At 40.9% G+C, this 25,706-nt stretch overlaps 1 protein-coding gene across 3 annotated transcripts; it reads right to left on the bottom strand.

The window, feature by feature from the left end:
* Positions 1-2,184: 2,184 nt before the first annotated feature.
* Positions 2,185-23,432, bottom strand: nucb1.L (nucleobindin 1 L homeolog). 3 transcript variants are annotated; one of them, XM_018224410.2, is made up of 13 exons: positions 23,291-23,432; positions 17,243-17,354; positions 14,758-14,865; positions 13,202-13,334; positions 12,273-12,376; positions 11,470-11,655; positions 10,755-10,845; positions 9,399-9,457; positions 8,824-8,916; positions 7,267-7,356; positions 5,821-5,991; positions 4,998-5,112; positions 2,185-2,890 (listed from the first exon to the last, which is right to left on the bottom strand). In XM_018224410.2, exons 1-13 carry the CDS (start codon positions 23,392-23,394, stop codon positions 2,751-2,753), a joined length of 1,506 nt encoding a protein of 501 aa, XP_018079899.1. In that variant the 5' UTR covers positions 23,395-23,432; the 3' UTR covers positions 2,185-2,750.
* Between the last annotated feature and the right edge of the window lie 2,274 nt (positions 23,433-25,706).

Below are 25,706 nucleotides of genomic sequence, written 5' to 3'. Positions count from 1 at the left end.
TGGCCTTTTTTCAATATCATTTATTCAGGAACTGCCTGTGGCAGGTAAAAACAATTCCCTATCTAGACTGACAGGACTCGTCCGGATGGAACACTAACAAAAAAAAAAAATGATCTAAGAAACACTCGGATACCATTTCCCTTTGATACACCTTAAAACAACAAAAGGAGTACAGGAACAAATTAAAGGGAACAAAAACCTGAACCCATGTACCATCTCCTCTTCCTAAATACAACTACTGAGAGAAATAAAGAGAATCAGCACTAAGACAATTCTGTACATTGAGTAACCAGTTACTACAAGGTGTAGGAAAAGTGAATAAATCAAAACTCAACGTTTTGAAAGCTGGGAGTAATAGTAGAACAGTTTGAGGCCCTAAAATTAAAAATCCCTGTATCAGAAGGGATATGTCATAGAAAGCAATGTGGATAAGAAACGGACCCGCACACACACTGATTAATGCAGTCGGGGAATATCCCCTTTTATTCAGCCACCAAACATCAACGTTTCGGGGGGGGGGGGAGCAATATGGACTTACCAAAACTGATTTTAGAAAAATTGTAAAGAAACCAATATCTAATAGGAAAGGCACCTATCCATGTTTTCAGTGCGGGCATTGTAATGGGGTCATTAAAGGGGAAATATGCCAACACCCCACTATGGGCCACGATATTAAATTAAAACAATTTGCAACATGTGATACAGAAGGGGTTGTTTATTTGTTAAAGTGCCCGTGCGGCCTATGTTATGTGGGACAGACTTCCAGAGCGTTTAAAACCCGGATGAACGAACATAAGAGTAGAATAAGGAATTATAAACCTGAAGAGAAAAGTGAAGGGGTTACTATAGGCCAAAAAAAAAGAGAAAGAAAAAGAGAAATTTAAAAAGGAAACCCTACTGGCGAAACATTTTTTCGAGGCAAAACATAACATTTCACAACTCAGATGGCAAATATTGGAGGTAATACACAGGCAGAAAGGTGAGATAGATAAGAGGTCATTGTTGAGACGGGAGGCCTTTTGGATTTGGCAGCTAAAAACACTCCCACCAAAGGGCCTTAACGAGAATTTTAGTTATACGTGTTTCTTATGAGAGATAAACTTTTTTTAACCTTCTTACATGTTTCTATTTTTTACAGATAAGAACTGCTCAGGGCCGCTCCGGCCATGAGGCAAGGTGAGAATCTTGCCTCAGGCGGCACGGAGCGGCCAGTTACCAGGGGCGGCAAAAAGCCGCCTCTGGTAACTTTAAGAGCCGAATTTCCGTTTTTTAAAACGGAAATTCGGCTCTTCTAGCGCAGTGAGCGTTCACTGCACTAGCGATGCGGCCCCTCCTCCACCCGCTCCGGCGCTGGTAGTTAGAAGAGCGGAGCAGGAGGAGGGGCGGCATTGGGGCTGCTGCCTCAGGCGGCAGCAGCACCTGAAACTGCTGAATATTAAGGGTTATTAGAAAATTCCAAGGGCAGTAAGGTATTATAATATTTATACAACACATGGATTTTTACAATATGGTGTTTAATGTATGTGAATTTTTTTATACTACATTTTCATATATAATAATTATTGCACTTGGACACTTTAAGATAGAAAAAGATCATTTTGTAATCTGTCTCATCAAAATTGATTGTTTCATTGTATGTTATATATAGGTTAAATTTCCTGTATTCCACATAAGGGTTAATTTTTGTGGCAAGTTGCATGATGGGAAAAGAAGGCGTGGGAAGTTGGGTTTAAATGGGTTACTGCACAAATAATTGTATCCTGATGAAGGGTGGGTGTTGGGTGTTGGGTGTTGGGTGTTCCCCCCCCCCCCCGAAACGTTGATGTTTGGTGGCTGAATAAAAGGGGATATACCCCGACTGCATTAATCAGCGTGTGTGCGGATCCGTTTCTTATACACATTGGTTGCTAAGGGACCCGGCCGGGTCAACGGAAGGAACGCACCACCAACTGCAGGATTGGTGAACTACAGGTGTGCGGTAGGAGAATTACATTGTAATTATGTCATAGAAAGGCCAGGACTACACGGACGTTTTTGGGCGCAATCCGACGTGCTGCAACAAAACGCCGGCGTCAAATCGCATGCGATGGAAATAAGGTAAGAGATAGAAATGTCGGATGAAGTCGCAGCATGCAGCGTCTGCATCCGACAGTCATGTCGCATCAACGCAGCGACTTCATCCGACATTTCTATTTCTTACCTTATTTCCGTCGCATGCGATTGGACGCCAGCGTTTTGTTGCATTGCGTCAAAAACGTCCGTGTAGTCCTACCCTAACGGTGTAATGATATTACATAAGAGAGTGATGCAGGACATATTGAAGAGCTTATGGAGTAACACAGGTGCACTAACCAATCAGCTTTTCCTGGTCAAGTGCAGCTCTCTGCTTGCTAAAGATATTGCAGTAGAATAAACTTGCACCATGTTAGTACATAAGTCTCGCTGTACTGGAGGAGATGGTACATTGCTAATAGCAGCAACATCATTACAATTCCATGAAAGCAAAAGGTGCTGTACATGGGCTTAAATGACCCCTGGCCCCACATTTGCTTTAACTTTTATTTACTTATTTATTTTTTACATGTGAGTGTTTAGCCCTGATGTACAGTATTTACCCAGAGGTTGATTGCACGTCCCTTAGCTTTCAGTTTCAGGAGGGTAGCAGGCTGAACAAAAAGCATTTACTGATCTATGTTTAGAGATTTGCCTGGTCCAGGCCTCCATCCACTGTCCTCTTTGGGGTTTTTCCCCTATGATTGACCAGGATGATCTTGTCCTTGGCTGTGATGTGCCTCGTGCTCCTTCTGTCCTGCCTCACCTGGGGCTCCAGGCTGAACATTAGAATTCTGTTGCTGTTCCGCTGGTTTGACTTGTTCCTCCACTGGTTTAGCTGTAGAAATAAGCAGATGTTAAAGGAAAACGATATCCCCCAAACAATGTAGGTCTCTATAAAAAGATATTGCATAAAACAGCTCACGTGTAAAACCCTGCTTCATGCAAATAAACCATTTTTATAATAATATACTTTTCTAGTAGTATGTGCCATTGGGTAATCATAAATAGAAAATTGCCATTTAAAAAAATAAGGGCCATAGGATTCACGGTGCGCACAAACATACCAAACATGTTAGGTCACATGAGCCAATTAACATACAGAGTTCAGTCTTTTGCTTCAACACTTCTTCCTGTTACAGTTAAGAGTCAGGGCCGCCATCGGGGGGGGACAAGTGTCCCAGGCATGAAGGGGGGGCCAGTTTGATAAGATTCTTTAATATGCCACTTAATTTGATATAAACTTTCTGTTGCTCAAGTATTCATTTTGGAGGTATAGTTTTCCTTTAATATACTTGATCCTCAGATTAAGATTAGCAGTGACTGGCGGAAAGGCTTCCAGAATGTGACCGCTCTCTCACAGGGAGACACGCCTGATGTCATTCAATCTGACACTTCTTGGTGCATCTGCTGTGCAAGGGGGGGGGGGGTTGGCAGATGAACTAGCAGGAAGTTATTACTGATCCCAGAGAGATTTATTTTGACAGTCAGGATTGTGATCTAAATTTAAAACAGTCTATCTTTGTGTCCGTCTGTTGCAAGCAAATCATATAGTCTGGATAATCTGAGGGTTTGAGTACTGCCACCTGCAGGATATAGCCAATGAAGTTCATAGAGAACAGTGATATAACTTTCTCAATAGAGCCTACAGGACACAATAAAGGACACGTAAATCCCCCCACAAAAACATTTAATCACTGAAGAGCCTCTTTGAAATCTCTAAATATCTGCCACTCTGGTTGTTCAAAGGTTAATAGTAAGACTGCAGAGTCCACTCAATCACTTAGGATTCCTTTTCCTCCTCTAACCCCCTCCCTCAGGAATTTGCTTTAGCTGTTGGCTACTTGCTCAGTTGTTCTCAAGTCAGATTAATAAGATTACCCTTCAGTCTAGCAGCCAATGAAGAGATGGCATTGCTGGTTCCCATAGAAACTCTGCTCTAGCTGTCTGCGCCTATTTTTAACTCCTAACCTCTTCATCTGGGCTCAGAGTAACCATAACAGTGCTCAATCCAGGTCTATTTATCATAGTAAATTCTGCCTGTGTAAGCTTGCATTCTTCAATTGCATGAACTTTATATTGCATATGTTCAGTTTGTAGATATAAATGCACTGATGATGAGGCAGACGAAAAATGGCCCCCAGGTTAAAGCTATTTGTTTAAGGGAAATGTAATGATGTTGGCAGGCGGAGGGGATGTATACAGTACAAATGATGCCATTTGGGTGGGGGAGATGTGCCCAACTTATATACATGGTGGGAAAATGTAGGCTTTACATGTCCTTTAAAGATATTTTTTTTGTTACCTGTTGGACATCAACCTTAAAGGAGACATTTTGTGTAAAAAATAAGAATGTACCAGTGTGTTATACTCATTTAGATATAGAAGAATTGCGCTTAAAAAAAAAAAAAAAAAAGTAGGGGTTCAGGCTGATTCATTGAATATTTCTGCAAAAACCCTACTAATCCCTTCCACTTCCTGCTCCCTGAATTCCCAGGCTGTGCAGGGGAACAGGCGGCATTCAGTTCACTGTACTGTAGGAGAGGAACCAATCAGCAGCTAGCAGAATCTGATAGGGAACTGAAGCCTGTCTTTGCTTGTGTGACTGCAGGGCTGTGATTGGCTGTCCCCCTCCTACTGTGCTTCTGGCAGGAACAGTTAGGACACGCCCACCCCTCATTTCAAACATAGACAGGGACCAGAGAACATCTATAGGGAGCTCCAATAAAGGGGCCATTTGTAAAGATAATGTTAATTTTTAGCACCATGTAAAAGCAACATCATATATTACTTATAATTGCCTACAAAATGAGGGTTGTTTCATTTATCCTATATGTCTCCATTAATCTGCCAATTGCAGAAGATGCAGACTATTGCTGCTGAGCCAACGCTACAGTGTAGGAATTTATGTTAGACCACTACAATGTCTTTTCGAGAAGACTTACCATTTTCTGATTCAGAGTGTGGCGCTTCAGGCTGAAATTTCAGCTCTCCATTTGGACCAGCAGCAGCGTCAGCTCCTATCTGTTGGGCTTTTTTCTGTTCCATTTGCAGAACAGCCTGAAGAAAAAAAACAAAGAGCATGACATAAGTAGCGCAGACATAAGTGGGGAAAAAAAGTGCTGGGGTCTCAGAGTAGCATTTTGATGGGAATGAGGTTATTTGTATTCCTTGCACTGATCCGTTCAGTCTGTAAATGGAATGTTCCAACAGTGCCAGTTTTATTTTGTTTAAAGGAAAACGAAACCCCCCAAACAATGTAGGTCTCTATAAAAAGATATCGCATAATATGCTCATTTGTAAAACGCTTCATGTAAATAAACCATTTTCATAATAATATACTTTTCTAGTAGTATGTGCCATTGGGTAATTATAAATAGAAAACTGCCATTTTAAAAAAACAAGGGCCGCCCCCTGGGATCGTATGATTCACTGTGCACACAAACACACGAGATAAACCATACATGTTTGGTCACATGAGCCAATTAACAGACAGAGTTGTGTCTTTTGCTTCCACACTTCTTCCTGTTACAGTTACAGTTGAAGTATTTCTGGTCAGGTGATCTCTGAGGCAGCACACAGACCATCACGAAATGGTGGCTCAAGGCAAGAGATGTAAAAGGGCAATATTTACTTAAATATATATTCCAGTTTGACAAGATTCTTTAACATGCCACTTCTTTAATATGCCACTTAATTTGATATACATCTGTTGCCCAAATGTTCATTTTGGGGGTATAGGTTTCCTTTAAGTAGCAGTGACTGTACCTGTTTGTATTCCTTCTTCTGAGCATCCAGCTCTATCTGCTGTTGCTGTAACTGTTCATGCTCTTTGCGAAGTTCCTCTGCCCGCTGGTTTAATGCCGATTCCTGGGCAGCGAGCTCCTGCTCAAATCTGCGTAGCTCCTCGTCGGTGTAAATCTGGGTTTCATCCACGGTCTGAAAATGATCACATTTATGAAGTCAACACAAATACCCAATATAGGGTCATAAGAAAACCCAACTTACCTGATGTGACATTCTAAGGCAATGTGTCTGCAACTACAAGCCCAGCTCCCCATGTTAATGCAAATCAAATCTAGTGAAGCCTGAGTAGACTTCATGTCTCTCATACAGGGCTTGGCTTATAGGAGAAGCAAAGGGTTAATCGCTGGGGTTGCCCAGTTATTGTAAGCACTTGCCGGATACCCCAGGCTGGTGCTCCGGTTAGCAGAAAACTGCACTGGCCCAGGGTACTTTTCAGCAAACACTACAGAGCGTTCCTCCTCCTCATTCTGGGCAGACACACGTTTACTCATATTGGAGATAAATATGTGGAGAGATTTCTGGAGATTTTGTCCATAGCAACCAATCAGATCTTTGCTTTTGTTTTCTAATTTATAGGTGGCTGTTTAAATCTTATTGCCGATTGGTCTCCTTGGGCAACATCTCCAGAAATCGCTCCACATATTTATCTCCAACATTAGTAAACATGCCCCCATAAGCAGTATAGTAGAAATAGCCTGTTTTTTTCCGGCCCGTTTCGCCACGGAAATGACACCGATAGACTACAAAAAAATTGTTGCGCGTCAATAAACAAATTAGTCTTCCATAGACTTCAATGCATGTTGGCAAATTTTTGGCATTTCACAAATTTTTGTTGAAGCGAACGGATCAGATTCGCCCATCACTACTGAAGAGTACTCTGGGCCGGTGCAGTTATCTGTCAACAGGAGCACCAGCCTGGGGTAATAGTTAAATATTAGTAAATACAATCACAGGGGGAGGAGTGCCTAACATCCCCCCCGCCACAGTGATTAAACCTTTCCTTCTATTTTCTGCTGCTGGATACTGGACACTGAACTAGCCGTGTGTGAGGGGCGCATCAATATGACCAAAAGACTTTCTGTTTAATAGCATTAGATGCTCCTGTGCCATATAGCCTTTTTTCAATTTCCGCCATTGCTATACAGCAGCTTGTTTATATGAACTATAGTAGTGTTTCTGAACCAAACGCATCAGTTTTACCTGAGCACGGCAACAGTAAACTTTCATTTTTGGTGTTATTGTTCCTTTAAGTGGCAGCAGCATGTTGTTAGGTAAAAGGTTACATACAGTAGTTCTATTGTAGGTCTCTGGTATTCTGTCAACCCCCCTGCCAACAATGTATCATTCAAATGTTCCACAGTAAAGCTTTCTATATACCACACTATTGACAAAAACTCAAGATCTCACCTCCCATCCATCAGCTTCATTCAATTCCTTTTTTTCAGTAGATTTTAAGAACTCATCGAGAGTGACCATGCGATCATGATTTGCGTCCACCTAAAACATAGAATAATATGTCAGTACAAGTATAGTGGCATTGTCTGGTCTTTTCATTGCTAGGTGAACTCCACCTTTATGCCTGAATGAACGGCATTTACTTTACGGAGATAACAAATACCAACAGTTTTGCCATTTTCCTAGATGTGAACAGGATTTTGGTCTCAAGTTTCAGCATCTCTGATGGTTACAAAGGATACAATGCTCACCAATCAGCTAAATAATATATAGTTACATAGTTAATATATTTAAAACAAACACTGAAGAAAGAGGTGCAAATACCTTCCACCCCAATTTTTGTTACAAAATATTAAAGGAGAAGGAAAGGCTAAAACTAAGTAAAGTTCTATATAAATACCAGTAAACCCTCAAAGTAATGTAGCTCTAAATCCTCTATCAAAAGAAACACCAGTTCTTTCCTTCTGTGGTGTATACATGGCCTTCTGTATCAGACTTCAGCATAAACCTCCAGGGCTAGGGCTTGAGCATGCTCAGTTTTCTTCTCTCTTCCTCCTCCTCCCTGCGGTTATCTGAGCACATACAGTAGCTATGAGTGAGCAGGGAGAGACTCAGGCAGGAAGTGATGTCACACCAAGCTAATATGGCAGCTGCTATCCTAAACAAACAGAGCAGGTTAACTAAGGTAAAGAAAAGCGTTCTAAAGAATAAAAATGGTGCTCTAATTTGCACTGTTGTGGCTAATCTATTGGCAATAAACTGCCTTGGTAGCTTTCCTTCTTTAAAAAAAATATTGGGAAAAAATAACGCTTTGCAAGTTTACAACATATCTAACAGCTACGGCAGTGTTTCAAGCATCTTATTTATGCCGACAGTAGCCATTGTGCTGTATGTGCAAATCAGGAAGGCCTGAATGCTCTGTTACAGATAAAAGAAGAGGCACAGGAAACACACTCGCAAATAAAAACTGTCAAAAGATTAAAGCTGGCCATAGATGTTGAGATTTTTAAAGGATCCGATCATTATCGTGAGACCACGATTATCTCGAAACGATCGTACGAATTGTCCATCAACTAAAAAGACCAATTTGCCAGGAAAACAAAGGGGAGCTGCCTGCTTGGCCCTGCAAACATAGATAGATTGCACTGGGACCGACATAACCTGGCCTATCAATTTCCTGACAGATGTTGGCTGAAAAATTGTAAGATGTTCGATCGTTTGAATCCCACTAACCGCACAATAATTTCGAAGGATTAGTCGGACTTCGCTAAAATCGGTCATCAGCAAGAGAAATCTTTGCGTCTATGGGGAGCTTAAAAAGGATTTCACCGTTATATAATAAACCAAGAAACTAGTTATAGAATGGCAAAGAAGAATTATTTCTACCTATTTACTCCTCAAACAACAGGTAGCAAATAATCACTACACTGCCCGTGGTACTAAAAACACAAAGAAGGTTTCAAAAATGGCGAACACCATTATGTTTGCATGAGTACACAAGTTGCCTACATTTTTCATGACGTGCTCTCTCATACGCAGCCTTTCCTCTTCCATCTCCACCATGTCGTCCTCTTCATTCTTTGGGTCATACACTTTCTCCAACTAGAAAACAAAGATAAGTCACAGGATAAGTCACAGGAACAACCCCCCTAGAACAGTAAGTGCAAAAACAGAGGCTTATTGCGTTCCTGCAGGGATATGTATACACATTATCACTCTGGAGAACCGTATCAGCCAAACTGTGATCCTTTTATTTAGAAAAATCACACTTTTTTCTAAATGTAATCACAGTTTGACTGATCGGTTCTCCAGAGTGATATTGTGGATTTGTGAAGTCAGAGGTGTGGCTCTGTGAGATGAGCCTTATACACTAGGAATAACTAAGAAAAACTTCACCTACATTGTGTTTATACCTTTGATATGTATAAACACATAACAGGTTTCTTTTACACACCCTTTAGTGTTAAGTGACATGGAATTTTTGCCTGCATCAAAGCAAATCTGTGCAAAATGGGACCTCTCCTTCCCATAAAGGAGAATGCAGTTTAGAAATACTATCTACAGAGCAGAGAATTATGCCTTACCTCCTTAGTAAACAGAGCTTCAAGTTCCTGTTCATCCAGGACACCATCTCCATTTGTATCTATACAACAAAGAGATTCAGAAAACCGAATTTTACAAAAAACAAAACAAAACATTTTTTTGTCAAGAACGGCTGTGTGACAGGGTATCCATTTTCATGCTGATTACCAAGACAAAACAGTAACACCTATACAAGAACGTATGGCTGTAAAGCCACTGAGTGGTGGTTCAGAGTTCCTTTAAAGGGATACTGTCATGGGAAAACATGTTTTTTTCAAAACGCATCACGTAATAGTGCTGCTCCAGCAGAATTCTGCACTGAAATCAGTTTCTCAAACGAGCACACAGATTTTTTTTTATATTTAATTTTAAGTTAAATATAAAACAACATATTGTCAGTTTCCCAGCAGCCCCCAGTCACGTGACTTGTGCTCTGATACACTTCAGTCACTTTTTACTGCAAGTTGGAGTGATATCACCCCTTACCTTTCCCCCCAGCAGCCTAACAACAGAACAATGGGAAGGTAACCAGATAGCAACTCCCTAACACAAGATAACGGCTGTCTGGTCGATCTTAGAACAGCACTCAATAGTAAAATCCAGGTCCCACTGCGACACATTCAGTTACATTGAGTAGGAGAAACAACAGCCTGCCAGAAAGCAGTTCCATCCTAAAGTGCTGGCTCTTTCTGAAAGCACATGACCAGGCAAAATGACGTGAGATGGTGCCCACAGACCAGTATTATAAATAAAAAATACACTTGCTGGTTCAGGAATTCAATTTTATATTGTAGCGTACATTTTTTGCAGTGTAAACAGTGTAATTCATAGTGAATAAAGTACTCCCTCTTGTAAAATATAAGGATATTATAAGTTACTGAGGAGTTTCATGACCATATAAAAACACGAGGCCGAAGGCCGAATGTTTTTATACAGGTCATGGAACTCCGAGGTAACTTCTAATATCCTCATATTTTGCAACTGGGGGTACTTTATTTATTATAATACACAAATTTCAGTGAGTCATGTGACAGAAATGACATCAGAACTCACCGTTTATAAGGATATAATTTACAAGATTTTCATGGCTTTTGTGTATTATAAAAATATAAACACCACCATAAAAATCATGACAGAATCCCTTTAAGCTGCTGAATTCATATACTGCTTAAAAGAGCAGCAAGAGTAAATATATGATTATTCAGGAGTTTTGGCATTACAAGTCCTAGCAGTTAGTTATTGGCTACTTCTGTCCACAGTACACCAAATACTTGCACAAGCAGCCGGGATACAGCTGATCCAGTGCCTTGGTGGAAAATGCGATGCTTTTTGGGAATGGTATGAATTATTTTCCTTACCATGTAACTTAAAAAATGTCTTGGGGTTGAATTCATTAGGATCCAAACCATCGGTTTCTTCCCATACTTCTTTCAACTGATCCATGCTTCCCTAGTGAGATAATAAGAGGTGTTATATGACCATGCAAGCCTCTTCACGATAATTCCTCTCTTGTACATCAATAGGAATAAAAAAAAAGAATGGTCAGGAACAGTCCTAGGACCTTCAGTTGCCTGTGTTCCTGTTGTTTGCAGGCATAAAATACAAGTCAGGTATAAACTGTTGTGATTTTTCATACTGCAAAATGTAGTTGAAGTATGATCTGATTTGAGCGTTCTTAAAATCAGATCCCACTAGCTCAGTGGTCCCCAACCAGTAGCTCGTGAACAACATGTTGCTCTCCAACCCCTTGGATGTTGCTCCCAGTGGCCTCAAAGCAGGAGCTTATTTTTGAATTCCAGGCTTGGAAGCAAGTTTTGGTTGTATAATAACCAAGTACACTGCTAAACAGAACCTCGATGTAGGTTGACAATCCACATAGGGGCTACTAAATAGCCAATCACAGCCCTTATTTGGCACCCCGGGAAAATTTTTCATGTTAAGTGTTGCTCCCCAACTCTTTATTTTACTTCTGAATGTTGCTAACGGGTTCTAAAGGTTGGGGATCCCTGCACTAGCTGAATCACACCAACTCACAGCTATAGCCCTATACGGAAAGCCAACAAAAATGCTTACAGGGACATTGACTTTAGGGTGCTCCTTGTGTTTATTTTTCATCTCCTCAAAATGGGCTTCCTCCATTTTCCTTTTCTCCTCATCCAGTGACTTGAGATATTCTCGCCTCTCGTGTTCCTTCATCATCTCATAGCGTTTGAATTCCTCATGGCGAGCAGCATCATAGTTTTCCAGATCTTTTGTGGCCTTATTGAGAAAAAATGAAAGTGGCATTTTACTGGGATATAAAGACAATAATGTCACAGATTATTCTGTACCTTAACAAGACAATTACACTGGAAATGGCTCTGATCTGCGCTTCTGTGTCTTTTAAAAGGAGTAGCCAGCAAATTGATTTCAATACAGGAATGGGATCCGTTATCCAAAATGGTTGGGAACTGGAGTTTTCAGGATAAGGGATCTTCCTTTATTTTGAATCACCTTATGTCTGCTAAAAAATAAGTTAAATGTGGAATAAACCCAATAGGATTGTTTTGCCACAAATATGGATTCATTCAATTTAGTTACATTCAAGTACACAGGACTGTTTTATTTTTACAGAGGAAAAGGAAAGCATTTAAAAATTAGAATTATTTCCTCACCACAGACTATGCGAAGTGGTAATTCAAAGCTTTTTGGAGAAGGGGTTTCTGGATAAGGGATACCATGCCTCCTAAATGAAGGCATTGCTTTCACTGTCTGTAGGTCTCTGTGGTATCATGCAGATATCAGACATTTACAGGTGTTTCATATAGAAATAATAAGATTACAACAGAATGAAAAGAAGGGCTGGCCCATTGGCAAGTTCAAATGATCTCACTTACCGCCTGAATCAGGAGTTCTAGATCACGGGCTTCAAAGGTGTGCTGATTCTGGGGGTCCAGGTGCTCAAACTGCTTCAGTAAAGACATGTGGTCAATCTGGACATCTAAGGAACAGGGGTCAATTATATTCTGTCATACAAGCACTGAAGTTTACAGTGACACTACAAAGATAGTTTTGGTCTCTGTAATAGTAAATAAAGCCTGGTGTAGTCATAAACAAGCAGACAACTTCAAACCAGACATTTAAAGGAGAATGTTTTGTGCTTCTGTACCAGCCAAAGGCAACCGCAGCCTTTTAGCAGTAAAGATCTGTGTCTCCAAAGATGCCCCAGTAGCTCCGCATCTTCTTTTCTGCTGATTCACTGCACATGCTCTGTGCTGCTGTCACTTACTGAGCTTAGGGACCCACTCACAATATACAGTACACATAGAATAGAAATGTCACAATATAAGGCTGATTAGTAATTAATACACATAATTACTACATGGCAGCACAGAAACCAGTGCAATTAGCATCAGAATTTAATAATCAGCCCTGTAACATCAGCTTATAGTACAGACAAACCTAATTTTCTGCTGGATAATTAGTGACGACCCCTAAGCTTAGCTTCTCAACAGCTGCTCAGAGCCCACTGAGCATGTGAGTGTCACAGACACTTTCCAAGATGGTGACCCCCTGTGACAAGTTTGAAGTCCTGGATCATTGCTGCTATTGACAAGCTGAAACTTTAGGCTGGTGCAAGAAGTTCAGTCTAAAAAATATGGCATTTTTAACCATATCCATTTTTTGGGTTTAGTTCTCCTTTAACTACTAAATTTGACTGCAAACCCCGTTTACAGTTCATCCCAACAGACATAATCCTTATTGTGAAGGTGTATGCACACAGTGTCATATGTCTGTCTGTAAAGTCTGTCTGCATTGCTCTCACTTTCTTCCATTGTCGCATCCATTTTGGCTTTAATCAGCATTCGTAGCCTGGAAACCTCCTGCCGCTTTAGCTCGTCCAGCTTGGTCCTGACATTGTGACTGACGAAATCGAGCTCCTTACTGAGTTTGCCGCTCTGCAGGAGAAAAAGGAAGGGTATATAGTGAGTCAGGCAAAGCAGGAGAATTTTAAAAAGTCAGTGATTGTTTGAATCCTGTAGAACGATCAGTTTCAATCCATGTAAAAATACTACAGCAGGTTAACCCTTGTGCTCATGACCAAAGGCATCAGCTCATGCAAAAACTGATGTTAAAGGAGTTACATTAACTTTTAGTATGTTATAGAGTGGCCAATTCTAAGCAACTTTTCAATTGGTCTTCATTGTTTATTTTTTTTATCTATTTTTTTTAATTATTTGCCTTTTTCTTCTGACTCAAATAGGGTTTACAGACCCCATATAAAAACAAATGCTCTGTAAGGCTGCAAATGTATTATTGTTACTTTTTATTACTCCTCTTTCTATTCAGGCCTCTCCTATTCAGGCCTCTCCTATTCATATTACAGTTGAAATCAATGCATGGTTGCTATGGTAAGTTGGACCCTAGCAAACAGATTGGTGAAATTACAAACTGGAGAGCCGCTGAATAAAAAAGCTAAATAACTCAAAAAACACAAATAATTAAAAAATATAACCAATTGCAAATTGTCTCAGAATATCATTCTCTACATCATTCTAAAAGTTAACTCAAAGGTGAACAACCCCTTTAAAGGGGACCTGTCACCTTAAGAAATAATTCCAAATCCTATTTTATGATATTAGTTAAGCAATATAAACTTCACTTCACAAATTTTTGAAATATTGTTTTTTTTTTTTTAGTCTTGAAAATAAACAACCACAGGAAGCAGGCAGGCTCCATTTTGTAGACACTGTTATTAAGGCAAGCTTTGCATAAGTAATTGCATGCCCTGCCTCTATGCCTATGGCATAGGGGATGGGGAGGTAATATATAATTTATAGCCGATACTTCAAGTACAGATGCTTTTAAACAGGTAGGGATGTTTTAATTTAAAAAAAAAACTGTTTTTTTTGTCTGGGTGAAACAAAACAGCTTAGACTCATCTTTGCTCCCTTTACGGATGATCCCAGAGGATTTATTGCGACCGACCGCACCCCTGCAGAGCTCACTAAGCTGCAATTATCCAAGACCAAAAGAGAAAAAATTCTCACCGCCTCAAAAAGTAAAAACCAAGGTTTATTATAACATTAAAAAACAGCCTATGATTAAGGGGTGTTTACAGAGCAGAAACCTGTTTTTTTTAATGTTATAATAAACAGTGGTTTTTACTTTTTGAGGCAGTGTGCCCTCCAATTTTTTCTCTTTTGCTCATGCAGAAAGCAATCCTAGGAAACTGTACAGTTGCATTAATACACATTAAATTATTATTTTCTCCACTTTGCTTCTACATGGTTCAGTGAGGATCAACATTGTGCTGTGTAGCTACTATAATATCCAAGCCAGTTGTGTGTAATGTAGTTTTGCAGCTCAATTACATCTTACCTTGATGTCATCAGCATTTGCTGCTTGCAGCTTCTCCCGGAAATGTCCGTCTGTCTCCAGCACATCAATAACCTCCCGCAGGTAACGGTCATAGTAGAGCCCAGTGTCCTGCCACAAATCAAAACACCGCTATAGTTACAGCACTGGAAAATGGACAAAATCATCGACACTTTTAAGTTGCTAAAGATTCGTGTAATTTTTCTTTAACTGAAATCACACAAAATCTGTCAATAACCAGGTGGCCAAGGGGACTAACTTTCAGACAAAGAAAAACTAGGCAAACACAATAGAACAGGTTACATCTCCCAAAAGGAACTGGTAGAAGGATTCATGCTGCCCCTATAGATATATTTGTCAATTCAGTGGATCAAATCACTATGTATGCTTGCTCTGATTGCAGCAGGGCTTTGTTTCTGAACCCTGTAGTGGCCATTAGGGACTAAAAAGTAACTGCTACCCTGGAATCCACCCCCTGCAACATTGCTTTTCAATGCAACTTGTGAATTTAATTCGATAAACCGCATACTTAAAAGGGAACTATCGCCACAATGAAAATTTAATATAACCTTCAACACACTGAAATAAGAAACTTTCTAAATAAAATCAATTAAATATTCTGAATAGTTTCTGGAATAATCAAGTTTATATTCACTATTCCTCTCTCTGCATCTGTTTCTCTTCATTCTCTCTTCATGCAGCAGTTGGGTGTCAGATATTCATTGACAGTTAGATCCAATATATCTTATAGGGAGGCTCCATTTCCTAGCAGATGTATTAGAGCTCACTCAAATAACTAATTCCAGTACAAACAAAATAACTGCCTTTTGCACAAATTCTGCATGTAGAGAGACATGATTTCTGGTTATTTTAATAGAGTGAGCTCTAATACATCTTCTAGGCAAAAAGAACCTCCCTATAAGATATATTGGATCTAACTATCAATTATTATCTGACACCCAACTCCTGCATGAAGAGAGAATGAAGAGAAACAGATGCTGAGAGAGGGAAAGGACTTGATTATTTCAAAAACAGTACAGAATTTTTAATTGATTGTATAGACAAAGTTTCTTATTTCAGTATGCTGAAGCTAATATTATAAGCTTATACATACAGAGGAACCTCAATTTTACATCCCCCGATTTTAAGTTTCCTTCCTTAACGTTTCAGTCCTCTCTAGAACCTTCTAGGACCTCAACGTCACATTAGCTGTAACTGCACGTATCAAATACAATGTTTTACACTAAAATCCTGGAGTTGCTGGTCATTTGGAAATTTGTATAAAGCTTTACCGCGCACCCATGTATCACGCAAGGAGCGGAGTGCCATCCAGACGAATATAAATATAAATATAAATATATATATATATATATATATATATATATATATATATATATATATATATATATATATATATATATATATATATATATATATATATATATATAAATCCAAAATAAAGGTGCACACGGGGAACCTTTAAAAAGTAATTAAAAATCCATAATTTTATTTAATAATGTATTAAATAAAATTATGGATTTTTAATTACTTTTAAAAGGTTCCCCGTGTGCACCTTTATTTTGGATTTTTGTAAAATGTTACAATAGATAGCACCGGGGTCAATTTATTGTTGGTCACGGTGTGCTGAACATATTGGGACTATATCTCCAGCAGTGATGGCTGATTTTCTGGCCTCTCAGTACGAGATCAGGTGGGCAGCTCACTGTCACTGTGTGATACTTAAAGGGATCCTGTCATCGGAAAACATGTTTTTTTCAAAACGCATCAGTTAATAGTGCTACTCCAGCAGAATTCTGCACTGAAATCCATTTCTCAAGAGAGCAAATAGATTTTTTTATATTCAATTTTGAAATCTGACATGGGGCTAGACATTTTGTTCAAGCAAAATAGAAGCAGTAGCACACCTGGTCTCTCAGTATCCTCACCGGTGCTTGGGGTTAAAGGAGGACGGCACCTCCAACAAATGCTCAATAAGACGAAACTCCAGCACACGAATGCTTAAGGGTTCATAACCCGTGTTTATTGTCAATGCCAAACATTGTTGTTTCCTGTTTGGCATTGACAATAAACACGGGTTATGAACCCTTAAGCATTCGTGTGCTGGAGTTTCGTCTTATTGAGCTAGACATTTTGTCAATTTCCCAGCTGCCCCAGTCATGTGACTTGTGCCTGCACTTTAGGAGAGAAATGCTTTCTGGCAGGCTGCTGTTTTTCCTTCTCAATGTAACTGAATGTGTCAATGATTTTTACTATTGAATGCTGTTCTTAGATCTAACAGGGACCTGGTATCTTGTGTAAGGGAGCTGCTATCTGGTTTCCTTCAACTGATGCATTTGAAAAAACAACAAAAAAAAACCAAGTTTTACCATGACAGTATCCCTTTAATAGTACATACATTACAACACTGCATAAGAAGATGAGTAAGAATAGTTAAGTAATAAATGAATGGATTATAACAGGAACTCACTTGTTGTTCCTGAGGTGGTGGCTCAGCTTCCTTCTTTGGAGTCGCTCGTTCTATGGGAACTGTCAGTCCTAATCCCAGGAAGGAAAACAAGAGAAGTGCACAGATCTTCATCCTGTTGGGAAACAAGAATAGAAACCTGTAATAAAGACATCATCGTTTCTGTATGACACATGTATACACCAAAAATATGGATATCCAGTCTTTCCACTGTGTTAAAGAGAGGAACTGCAAGAGACAAAGCAGTCAATTCTCTCTTCTGATATCATCATTTATTTATTAAGTGCCGACAAGATACGCAGTGCTTTACCTTAGTTATAACAAAAAGGGAATAAATGGTGGATAACAAAGAAGGGTTACAGTGTACAATATGATTAGAGGGCCCTACAAATTAGAGGTTAGGGTACAATTAAGACATTAGGATTTTAGAAACAATTTTGTGATTTTTGATACAGCAATGATTGATTAATTAAGGTATAATAAGCTTCTTTAAACAGGTGGGTCTTTAAGGAGCGCTTGAAAGTTTGTAAAGAAGGAGAAAGTCCGACAGTTCGAGCAGAGAGTTCCAGAGAAAAGCAGAAGCCTGAGAGAAGTCTTGTAGCTGAGAATGGGCAGAAGTGATGAGAGGAGAAGAAAGGCGAAGATCAGAAGCAGAGCGGAGGTTGCGTGAATGAGTATTTGGAGATCAGAGATGAAATATAGGGAGGGGCTTCATTATTAAAGGCCTTGAAAGTGAGTGTAAGTAATTTGAATTTGATTGTAGAGGAGATTGGGAGCCAGTGAAGGGACATGCATATGGGAGCAGCTGATGTTGAGCAGCGAGATAGATGAATGAGTCTAGCGGCCGCATTTAGAACAGATTGAAGTTGTGAAAGGTGACTTGTTGGAATACCTGCGAGGAGTAGGTCGCAGTAATCAAGGTGGGAGATGATGAGAGACTGAATCAGTGTTTTAGTCAATTGTGAACTGAGATAGGGTCTTATTCGAGCAATGTTGCACAGTTGAATACGACAAGATTTTGCAAGTGTTTGAATGTGTGGTGAAAACGACAGATGTGAGTCTAGTGTAACTCCTAGGCAGCGTGCCTGTGTGGTGGAATGAAAGGTGGTGTTTACGGTGAGTGATATCTGAGGGACAGGAGAAGATCTATACAAACAACTTATATAAACTTCAACAAGATTTTGCTGCATAAGGTACAAGAACTCCACAGCCGATTGGTTGAAAATATATCCCATATTTAAATTCTCAACAAACGGAAGTGGAAAAAGGAATACATTTTCATAATGACTGATTCATGTGCAGTTTATGACCAGTAGGCTGTATGCACAATGACTAATGCTTTGCTCATTACAACTCACGGATGTAAATTACAACTTAACTAACAAAGTCTGAAGTACAATGTTGTATCATAATCTGCTATCCTGCCAGCGAGCAAAAAAGGATGTTCCACATAACCCTCTCACAGCCTTTCTGTAAACCAAATTTGCATGCCCAGTGTATGGGGTCCTCTGACTGGCTTCTCCTGATTGATATCTGGCCGAACATTGGCCAAATGTTGATCGGTCAGGTTTAAAAATAATCCAGTCGGATGGAGGGCCGCGTTGGTTCGCTGATGCGGTCCTTGGTATGACCACTTGTATTCTCGGAGTTGTGACCCGACTAATGGGGCCTAAGATCAGCCCGATTTAGCCCACTTCAAGCATATTGAGGAAAGATCAGCTCGTTTGGCGAATGGCCACCTTTAATAGCATGGTTGCCATAGTTTAAATACATCAGCCCTTGTTTATATGAAAGAAACATTTGAGTATTTATTTTATGTTAAACAAAGTGTAAATAATGCATGTGACATGATATTCATTCTGTGTGTATGTGTGTGAAAGCTGCCATGCCTCGAAGGCTGCAGAATTGTGGGTGCTCCTTAAAGGGGAAGGAAACCTAGTCGGCACAAACCCACCACCCCCCCTCCCCCCTCGCCTACCTGTCCCTCTGGGCAAATGCCCCTAACTTGTTACTTACCCTTCTGCGCAGGTCCAGTCCAGGGAGTTCACAGGCGACATCTTCTTCCACGCGATCTTCTTCCTGCTTTGAATGGCGCATGCGCAGTAGGATCATTTCGCCGGTACGATCCACTGCGCCAAAACGCCGTTAACAGCAGGAAGAAGATCGCGTGGAAGAAGATGTCGCCTGTGAACTCCCTGGACTGGACCTGCGCAGAAGGGTAAGTAGGGTAAGTAACAAGTTAAGGGCATTTGCCCAGTGGGACGGGTAGGCCAGGGGGGAGGAGGGAGGGTGGGCAACAAACGGGAGGGGGGGTGGGGGGTTTGCGCCGACTAGGTTTCCTTCCCCTTTAAACATCTTAATGGCTTTTTTCCCCAAGGATCCATGGCACAGCGCATATGCACTACACACATCCCCGTGAATCCCTTTAGACTGGTCCAGGACCAGCAAATGCAAAATAAACTATAATTTCCAACCTTAAAGGAGAAGGAAAGTTACAGAGGCATTTTATTGCCAATAGATTAGCTGCAATAGTGCAAGCTAGAATGCTATATTTATTCTATAGAATGTTTTACCATACCTGAGTAAAAAGCTCTAGAAGTTCTCAGTTTGTTTAGGATAGCAGCTGCCATATTATATTAGCTTGGTGTGACATCACTTCCTGCCTGAGTCGTTCCCTGCTCAATTATAGCTCTGGGCTCAGATTACAGCAGGGAAGGAGGAGCAAATTGTGCATGCTCACGCCCGAGGCAAGGAGGTTTAAGCTGAAAACAAGAAGTCTGATACAGAAGCCCATGTGTACACAATAGAAGGAAAGAAGTGCAGTGTTTCCTTTTGACAGAGGACTCAGCAGCATTACTTTAAGGGTTTACTGGTATATTTAGGTGGACCTTTCTGATAAAGCTTACTTAGTTTTAACCTTTCCGTCTCCTTTAATAAAACCTCAATTTTGCATCCCCTGATTTTACTCCCAACCCTCAAAAACAAAATCTCCTTTGGGGATTCCTTGGAAAAGCAGTAATAATGGTGGCATAGTAGCCCAGGCTGGCGTATTTTTTGAGGTAAGCAACTATATTGACTACTTAACATACACTCCCCCGATGAACTTTTAACTTTCTTTGTCCTTTACATGTTCAGAAATATGGCTGGAATCAATAAAGACAATAATTCAGTGAGGACAATGGCAAACAAGCCATTTAATCATGGAGCTCTTAATCGCCCGGACAGCACAACACTGAATTTCTACATGCTCCACTGAACTAAAGAGCGCGATTTCTCAAGCAGCCAAGGACTGTAAAGAAACAGATTCTATTTGCCATTAGAAATAGTCCATGTTTAACAGCAGATGTACAAATTTGCCTTTGTAAAGGGGTGGTTCAACTGCTATAAACTGTCCTATTCCTAGCAACTTTACAATTGGTCTTTGTTGTTTATAGTTTATTTGCCTTCCTCTTCTGCTTCTTTCAAATGAAAGGGGGGGGGGCACGGACCCTGTCAGGCAAGAGTCATTTGCTCTATGAAGCTACTTTTTATTCCTTATCTTCCTATTCAGTACTTTGACTATTCATCTTGCACTCTCTTTTTCAAATCAATGCCTGGTTGTTATGGCAAATAGGTCCCTTAGCAACCAGATAGCTACTGAAATACCAAACTGGGGAGAGCTGCTGAAGAAAGAGCTGAATAACTGAAAAACAAAAAAATAAAAGAGGAAGACCAATTGCAGACTGCAGTGGGATATCAATATCAACATGATACTAAAAGTTCATTTCACGGTGAAATCAGTGTTGGCAAGCGATAGCCCTCCAGATACAGCTGCTTAATAGGAATGCCCCTCACCTCTTTAATACAGGTACCAGTCACTCAAGAAATTGGAATGTTCACACTATACAGCTGATTAATATTCGGTGCAGGTATATGTGAATGTAGCAGGTAATGGCTGCTGTTCAAGGCACAACCCTACCGGCCACACAGGCCCTAAATCAACTTGAAGTAGATTTAAAGGAGAAGGAAAGGTTAAAACTAAGTAAGCTTTATCAGAAAGGTCTATATAAATACACCAGTAAAGCCTCAAAGTAATTCTGCTCCGAGTCCTCTGTCAAAAGAAACACCACATTTATTTCCTTCTATTGTGTACACATGGGCTTCTGTATCAGACTTCCTGTTTTCAGTTTAAACCTCCTTGCACCGGGCGTGAGCATGCTCAGTTTGCTCCTCCCCCCCCCTTCTCTGCTGTAATCTGAGCCCATAGCTATACGTGAGCAGGGAGAGACTGAGGCAGGAAGTGATGTCACACCTAGCTAATACTGCAGCTGCTATCCTAAACAAACAGAGCTTTTTAGTCAGGTATAGTAAAACATTCTACGGAATAAATATAGCATTATAGCTTGCATTATTGCAGCTAATTTATTGGCAATAAAATGCCCCCCGTAGCTTTCCTTCTCCTTTAAATAAGGGGACAATCTGAAGCCTTCTCTTGTATTGCACTTCCCTCAGCTTTAAGTTATCAGCCCAATACAAACAAACCATCAGCATGATCAACAACAAACCCTACCGACCGTATTTCTCATGTGGGCGCTAAGGAAAGAGGCAGAAAGAGTTCCTGTTGGTTTATGTTTATAGAAAATACCCGGCCACAAGAACAGCTCTGAGAAGCTTCTTGAATTAAAAGCAGAATTAGCAAAACTACAACTCCCAGCGTTCCCCACCACCCCATCAACACCGCACTCCCCCAACCACATTAATATTCATGGTATGATCCCTCAGCCCCCGGGACATTATAATGAATGGCAATACCAGTCACTGAAACCTGCCTCCCCGTGTCCCATGATGCACTCCGGTGATGCACTGGCACCTGTCTGTCATTCATTAGAGCTCCCAGCACAATCACTTGTCCTACAGACAGGGCTCACTCACCAGTGCCAAACTGCAGCTTTCCTAGGCGCTTCCCTCCATTTACTGATAATCTACCAGAACCACCAGAAAATGCCCTCAGCCCCCGCCCTACCTTACTGTCCCTCAGTCACACACACCTTCCTCCGACTCCTGCTTCGATACAACGCAACCACTTCTCTGAATCTTCCACGACAGCCTTCCGGCATGTGACGTCACTGACACGCGACTCGAAGGAATCCAGCCCACAAAAACGAATCGCCACGCCCCCTTCTCTAAATTCTATTTGTTCTGTCAGGTGTCCATCCTCCTACCGGCGGTATCCAGTATTCGCCCTTCTCCGAGATGTGTTCAGTCAGTCTCCCTTAGTAGCGTTTCCTTTATTTCTGCCACTTTCTCGCAATATTTGACCCCATTCTCGCTTTGTCCCACCCCAGCATGTATCGCAGCAAATGGAAACCCACAGATTCATGAGTGTTCGCCAATCACGAACTGGAGGGGGAAGGCACACGTTTATTTCTATTTTGGAAGCGCCGATCACAAATTACTGCCCTCTGCGGGTTCTGATTGGCTGGCACATGGCGGGGCGGGACTTACTGCAAAATATGAGTGTTGAGAGAGCGAAGGGCTTGGAGGAGACTGAATAAGCACTACAGGACTAGGTTTCACGCATTACGAGATATATGGAAGGCTGCTGACTCCTAACAGAACGTTAGGGATAGGATCAGAGCAGAAGGGATTGGAAGACGATAGACACCTGACTTCTTAAGCCTGAAAGTGCAGATGCAGTGCAGATTTGTAAGGCTTGGTACCCCATAGTGACTGCCAGCTGCAAACCTGGGGTCCCAAACCAGCTTCTCCCTTCTCAAAAAAAAAAACCGGGGAAAAAAAAGGAGTGAGATTCTAATGAAAAATACCCCAAGCTAGTGTGTTTTTTAGAGGAGAGGAGCAAAGGCCCTGGGTTCAAGCCAGTGTCGTAACTAGATATGACTGGGCCCAAGGCCGCCATTAGAAATCATGGGCTAGTACAGCAAAATTTTCTGGGTGTTGCCACCGACCCGGACAGTATTTTACCATCCTAGCCGGTAAAACACCTGCCAAGGCCAGTATAATAAATCTACCTGCAATGTAGCTGCCAGTAAATTTGTAATACACCTAACAAACCTTTTTGCTGCTGGCTTCTGGCCAAACTTGCACTGTAGCTCCGCCCCATTTGATGTCACGACCAGTCCAGCCAATCGCGCATGGTGGAGCCGCCCCTTTATCATCACAACCCGCCCCCCTTTGACATCAGGGTCCGCCCTTGTATTCCCGCCCCCTCCACCGGTGGTCGGTGGAAATTTTAGTAAAAGGTGGCAACCCTAGCCGCCGCCCACCCCAGTCCTCAAGCCCCACCCCAGATCCCACTCACACCACAGTAAAAAGTCCATACAGACATCAGCGGCGGTCAGGGCCCCCCTATAAGTTGAAAAAAACAAAACATTGGTGTCAGGGCCCACACATGTTTTAAAAAAAAAAAACCAAAACATTGGTGTCAGGGCCCACACATGTTTTAAAAAAAAAAACAAAACATTGAAGTCCAGGGTCCCCCATATAAGTTTTAAAAAATAACATTGGTGGTCAGAGCCCCCTTAATAGTTAAAAAAAAAAACATTGGCGCCAGGGCCCCCATAAAAGTTTTAAAAAAACATTGGAGGTCATGGCCCCATAGAAAATTAAAAAAAAGAAAACATTGGGGGTCAGGGGTCCCCCTTACAAGTAAAACAAAAACATTGGTGGTCAGGGTCCCCCATAGAAAATAAAAAAACAATGGTGGCCAGCCACCCATAGGTGGTCAGGGGCCGCATAGAAATTTCAAATGGCAGATTCTTTGGCTTTGTTCGGCTCCTTTTGGCTTCGGTACTTTCTGCCGCTTCGGATCTTACCGGCCGACGCCGCCTCAGGTCTTTCCGCTGAATCTTCCTTCGTTGCTTCGAAGGGGGGCTTTTCAGAGAGTGCAGCACGGCCGGTCCCCCCTTTCCCCTCAGACTCTGCTGGGCCCGGGATAACTGTTACCCCTGTGCCCCCCTGATGGCAGCCCTGACTGGGCCCCACTGCAAATTATATTTCAGGCCCTCAAAATATCTAGATGTTGAACAGTTTTACCAATATTTATTGAGATTGGATATGAATTAGGGCCTTATGAGGCCCCTATATCTGCTGGGCCCCCTGCAGCCGCAGGATCTGCTTCGCCCCCTTTTCTGACTTCTTCCTTCTCAGATCTTAATTCGTCCTTGGCCACACTGGACTGGACATCACAGGCATCGTAGGGAAAATTTCCTTGTGCTGCTCAACTTATATCTGACTCTGTTTGGTAAAATAATATCCTCCATTTGAAGAGATTCAAGCTAAACATATTGCTATTCAAACTGCACAATTAAACTACATCACACACACTACATACAATTTCATATTATATATACATAGTACTTTGAAAAAACCCTCCTTTTTACACTATATGCCCATAGTAATACATGTACCCCCAATCCATGTTTTACTGTTGTGCAGGAATGGGACCTGGGGTTTTCTGGATAACAGACCTTTCTGTAATTTGGAACTTCATACCTTACGGCTGCTAGGAAATCATGTAAACACTAAATCAACCCAATAGGTTGGTTTTTGCTTCCCAATAAGGATTAACAATATCCAAATATATTTGGATCAAGTACAATGTACTGTTTTATTATTACAGATAAAAAGGAAATCATTTTTTTTAAAATGGAGTCTATGGGAGAAGGCCTTTCTCTAATTCGGAGTTTTCTGGATAATGGGGTTCCAGATAATGGATCCCATACCTGTACGGACATCCATTTTTTCCTGACTAATCCCAGGTTTAAGTTACATGTAAGAGTAACTTTTATCCAGGACTTGTACATTAATTATTGTTAACTCCCAGGCCTTAACTACAAGCATCGAATCTAGTTTTCTGGATAACGGGTTTCCAGATAATGGATACAATACCTGTACTGACATCCATTTTTTCTGGCTAATCCCAAATTTAAATTACATTTAGGAGTATTTCTCTTTCATCCAGGACTTCTACATTTATTGTAGTCAACTCCCAGGCTTTAACTACAAGCATTGGATCTATTATCCAAAACACATTATCCAGAAAGTATCAAAACATGGGAATTAAATATATTGAAGAAATTACAATAGAAAAGATCCCTCTTTTCCACCGACTTGGTGGAGATCACATAATCATGTACATTTCTCTTAAATATGTAAATGTGGATATCCCTAACTCCCATCTTAGATGAAATTAAAGAATTACTGCCTATACCACATTTTCCCGAACACCGGCACCATCTGATGCATTTGTGTTTATTCTGCAGAATTTGGTCAGTTTATGGGCCAATTACTTTTTTAACGCAATGAGCAAATGATTCAGTCTTCAGTTTGTTAGTGCTGTTTCACATTGGACAAGTTATGCTCTTTGAAATATTACCAGGCAGGTTCCCTAAGGGTTTCCCGACCCATTTTTGCACTTGATGCAACAGGTTTGTTATTACGACATAATATTTAAATCGGGTTTGATTTT

Source organism: Xenopus laevis, chromosome 7L, assembly GCF_017654675.1.
Source record: "Xenopus laevis strain J_2021 chromosome 7L, Xenopus_laevis_v10.1, whole genome shotgun sequence".
In the NCBI taxonomy this organism is placed as follows: domain Eukaryota; kingdom Metazoa; phylum Chordata; class Amphibia; order Anura; family Pipidae; genus Xenopus; species Xenopus laevis.
Note: the sequence above shows the minus strand (reverse complement) of the source record. Positions and strands in the feature narration are given on the sequence as shown.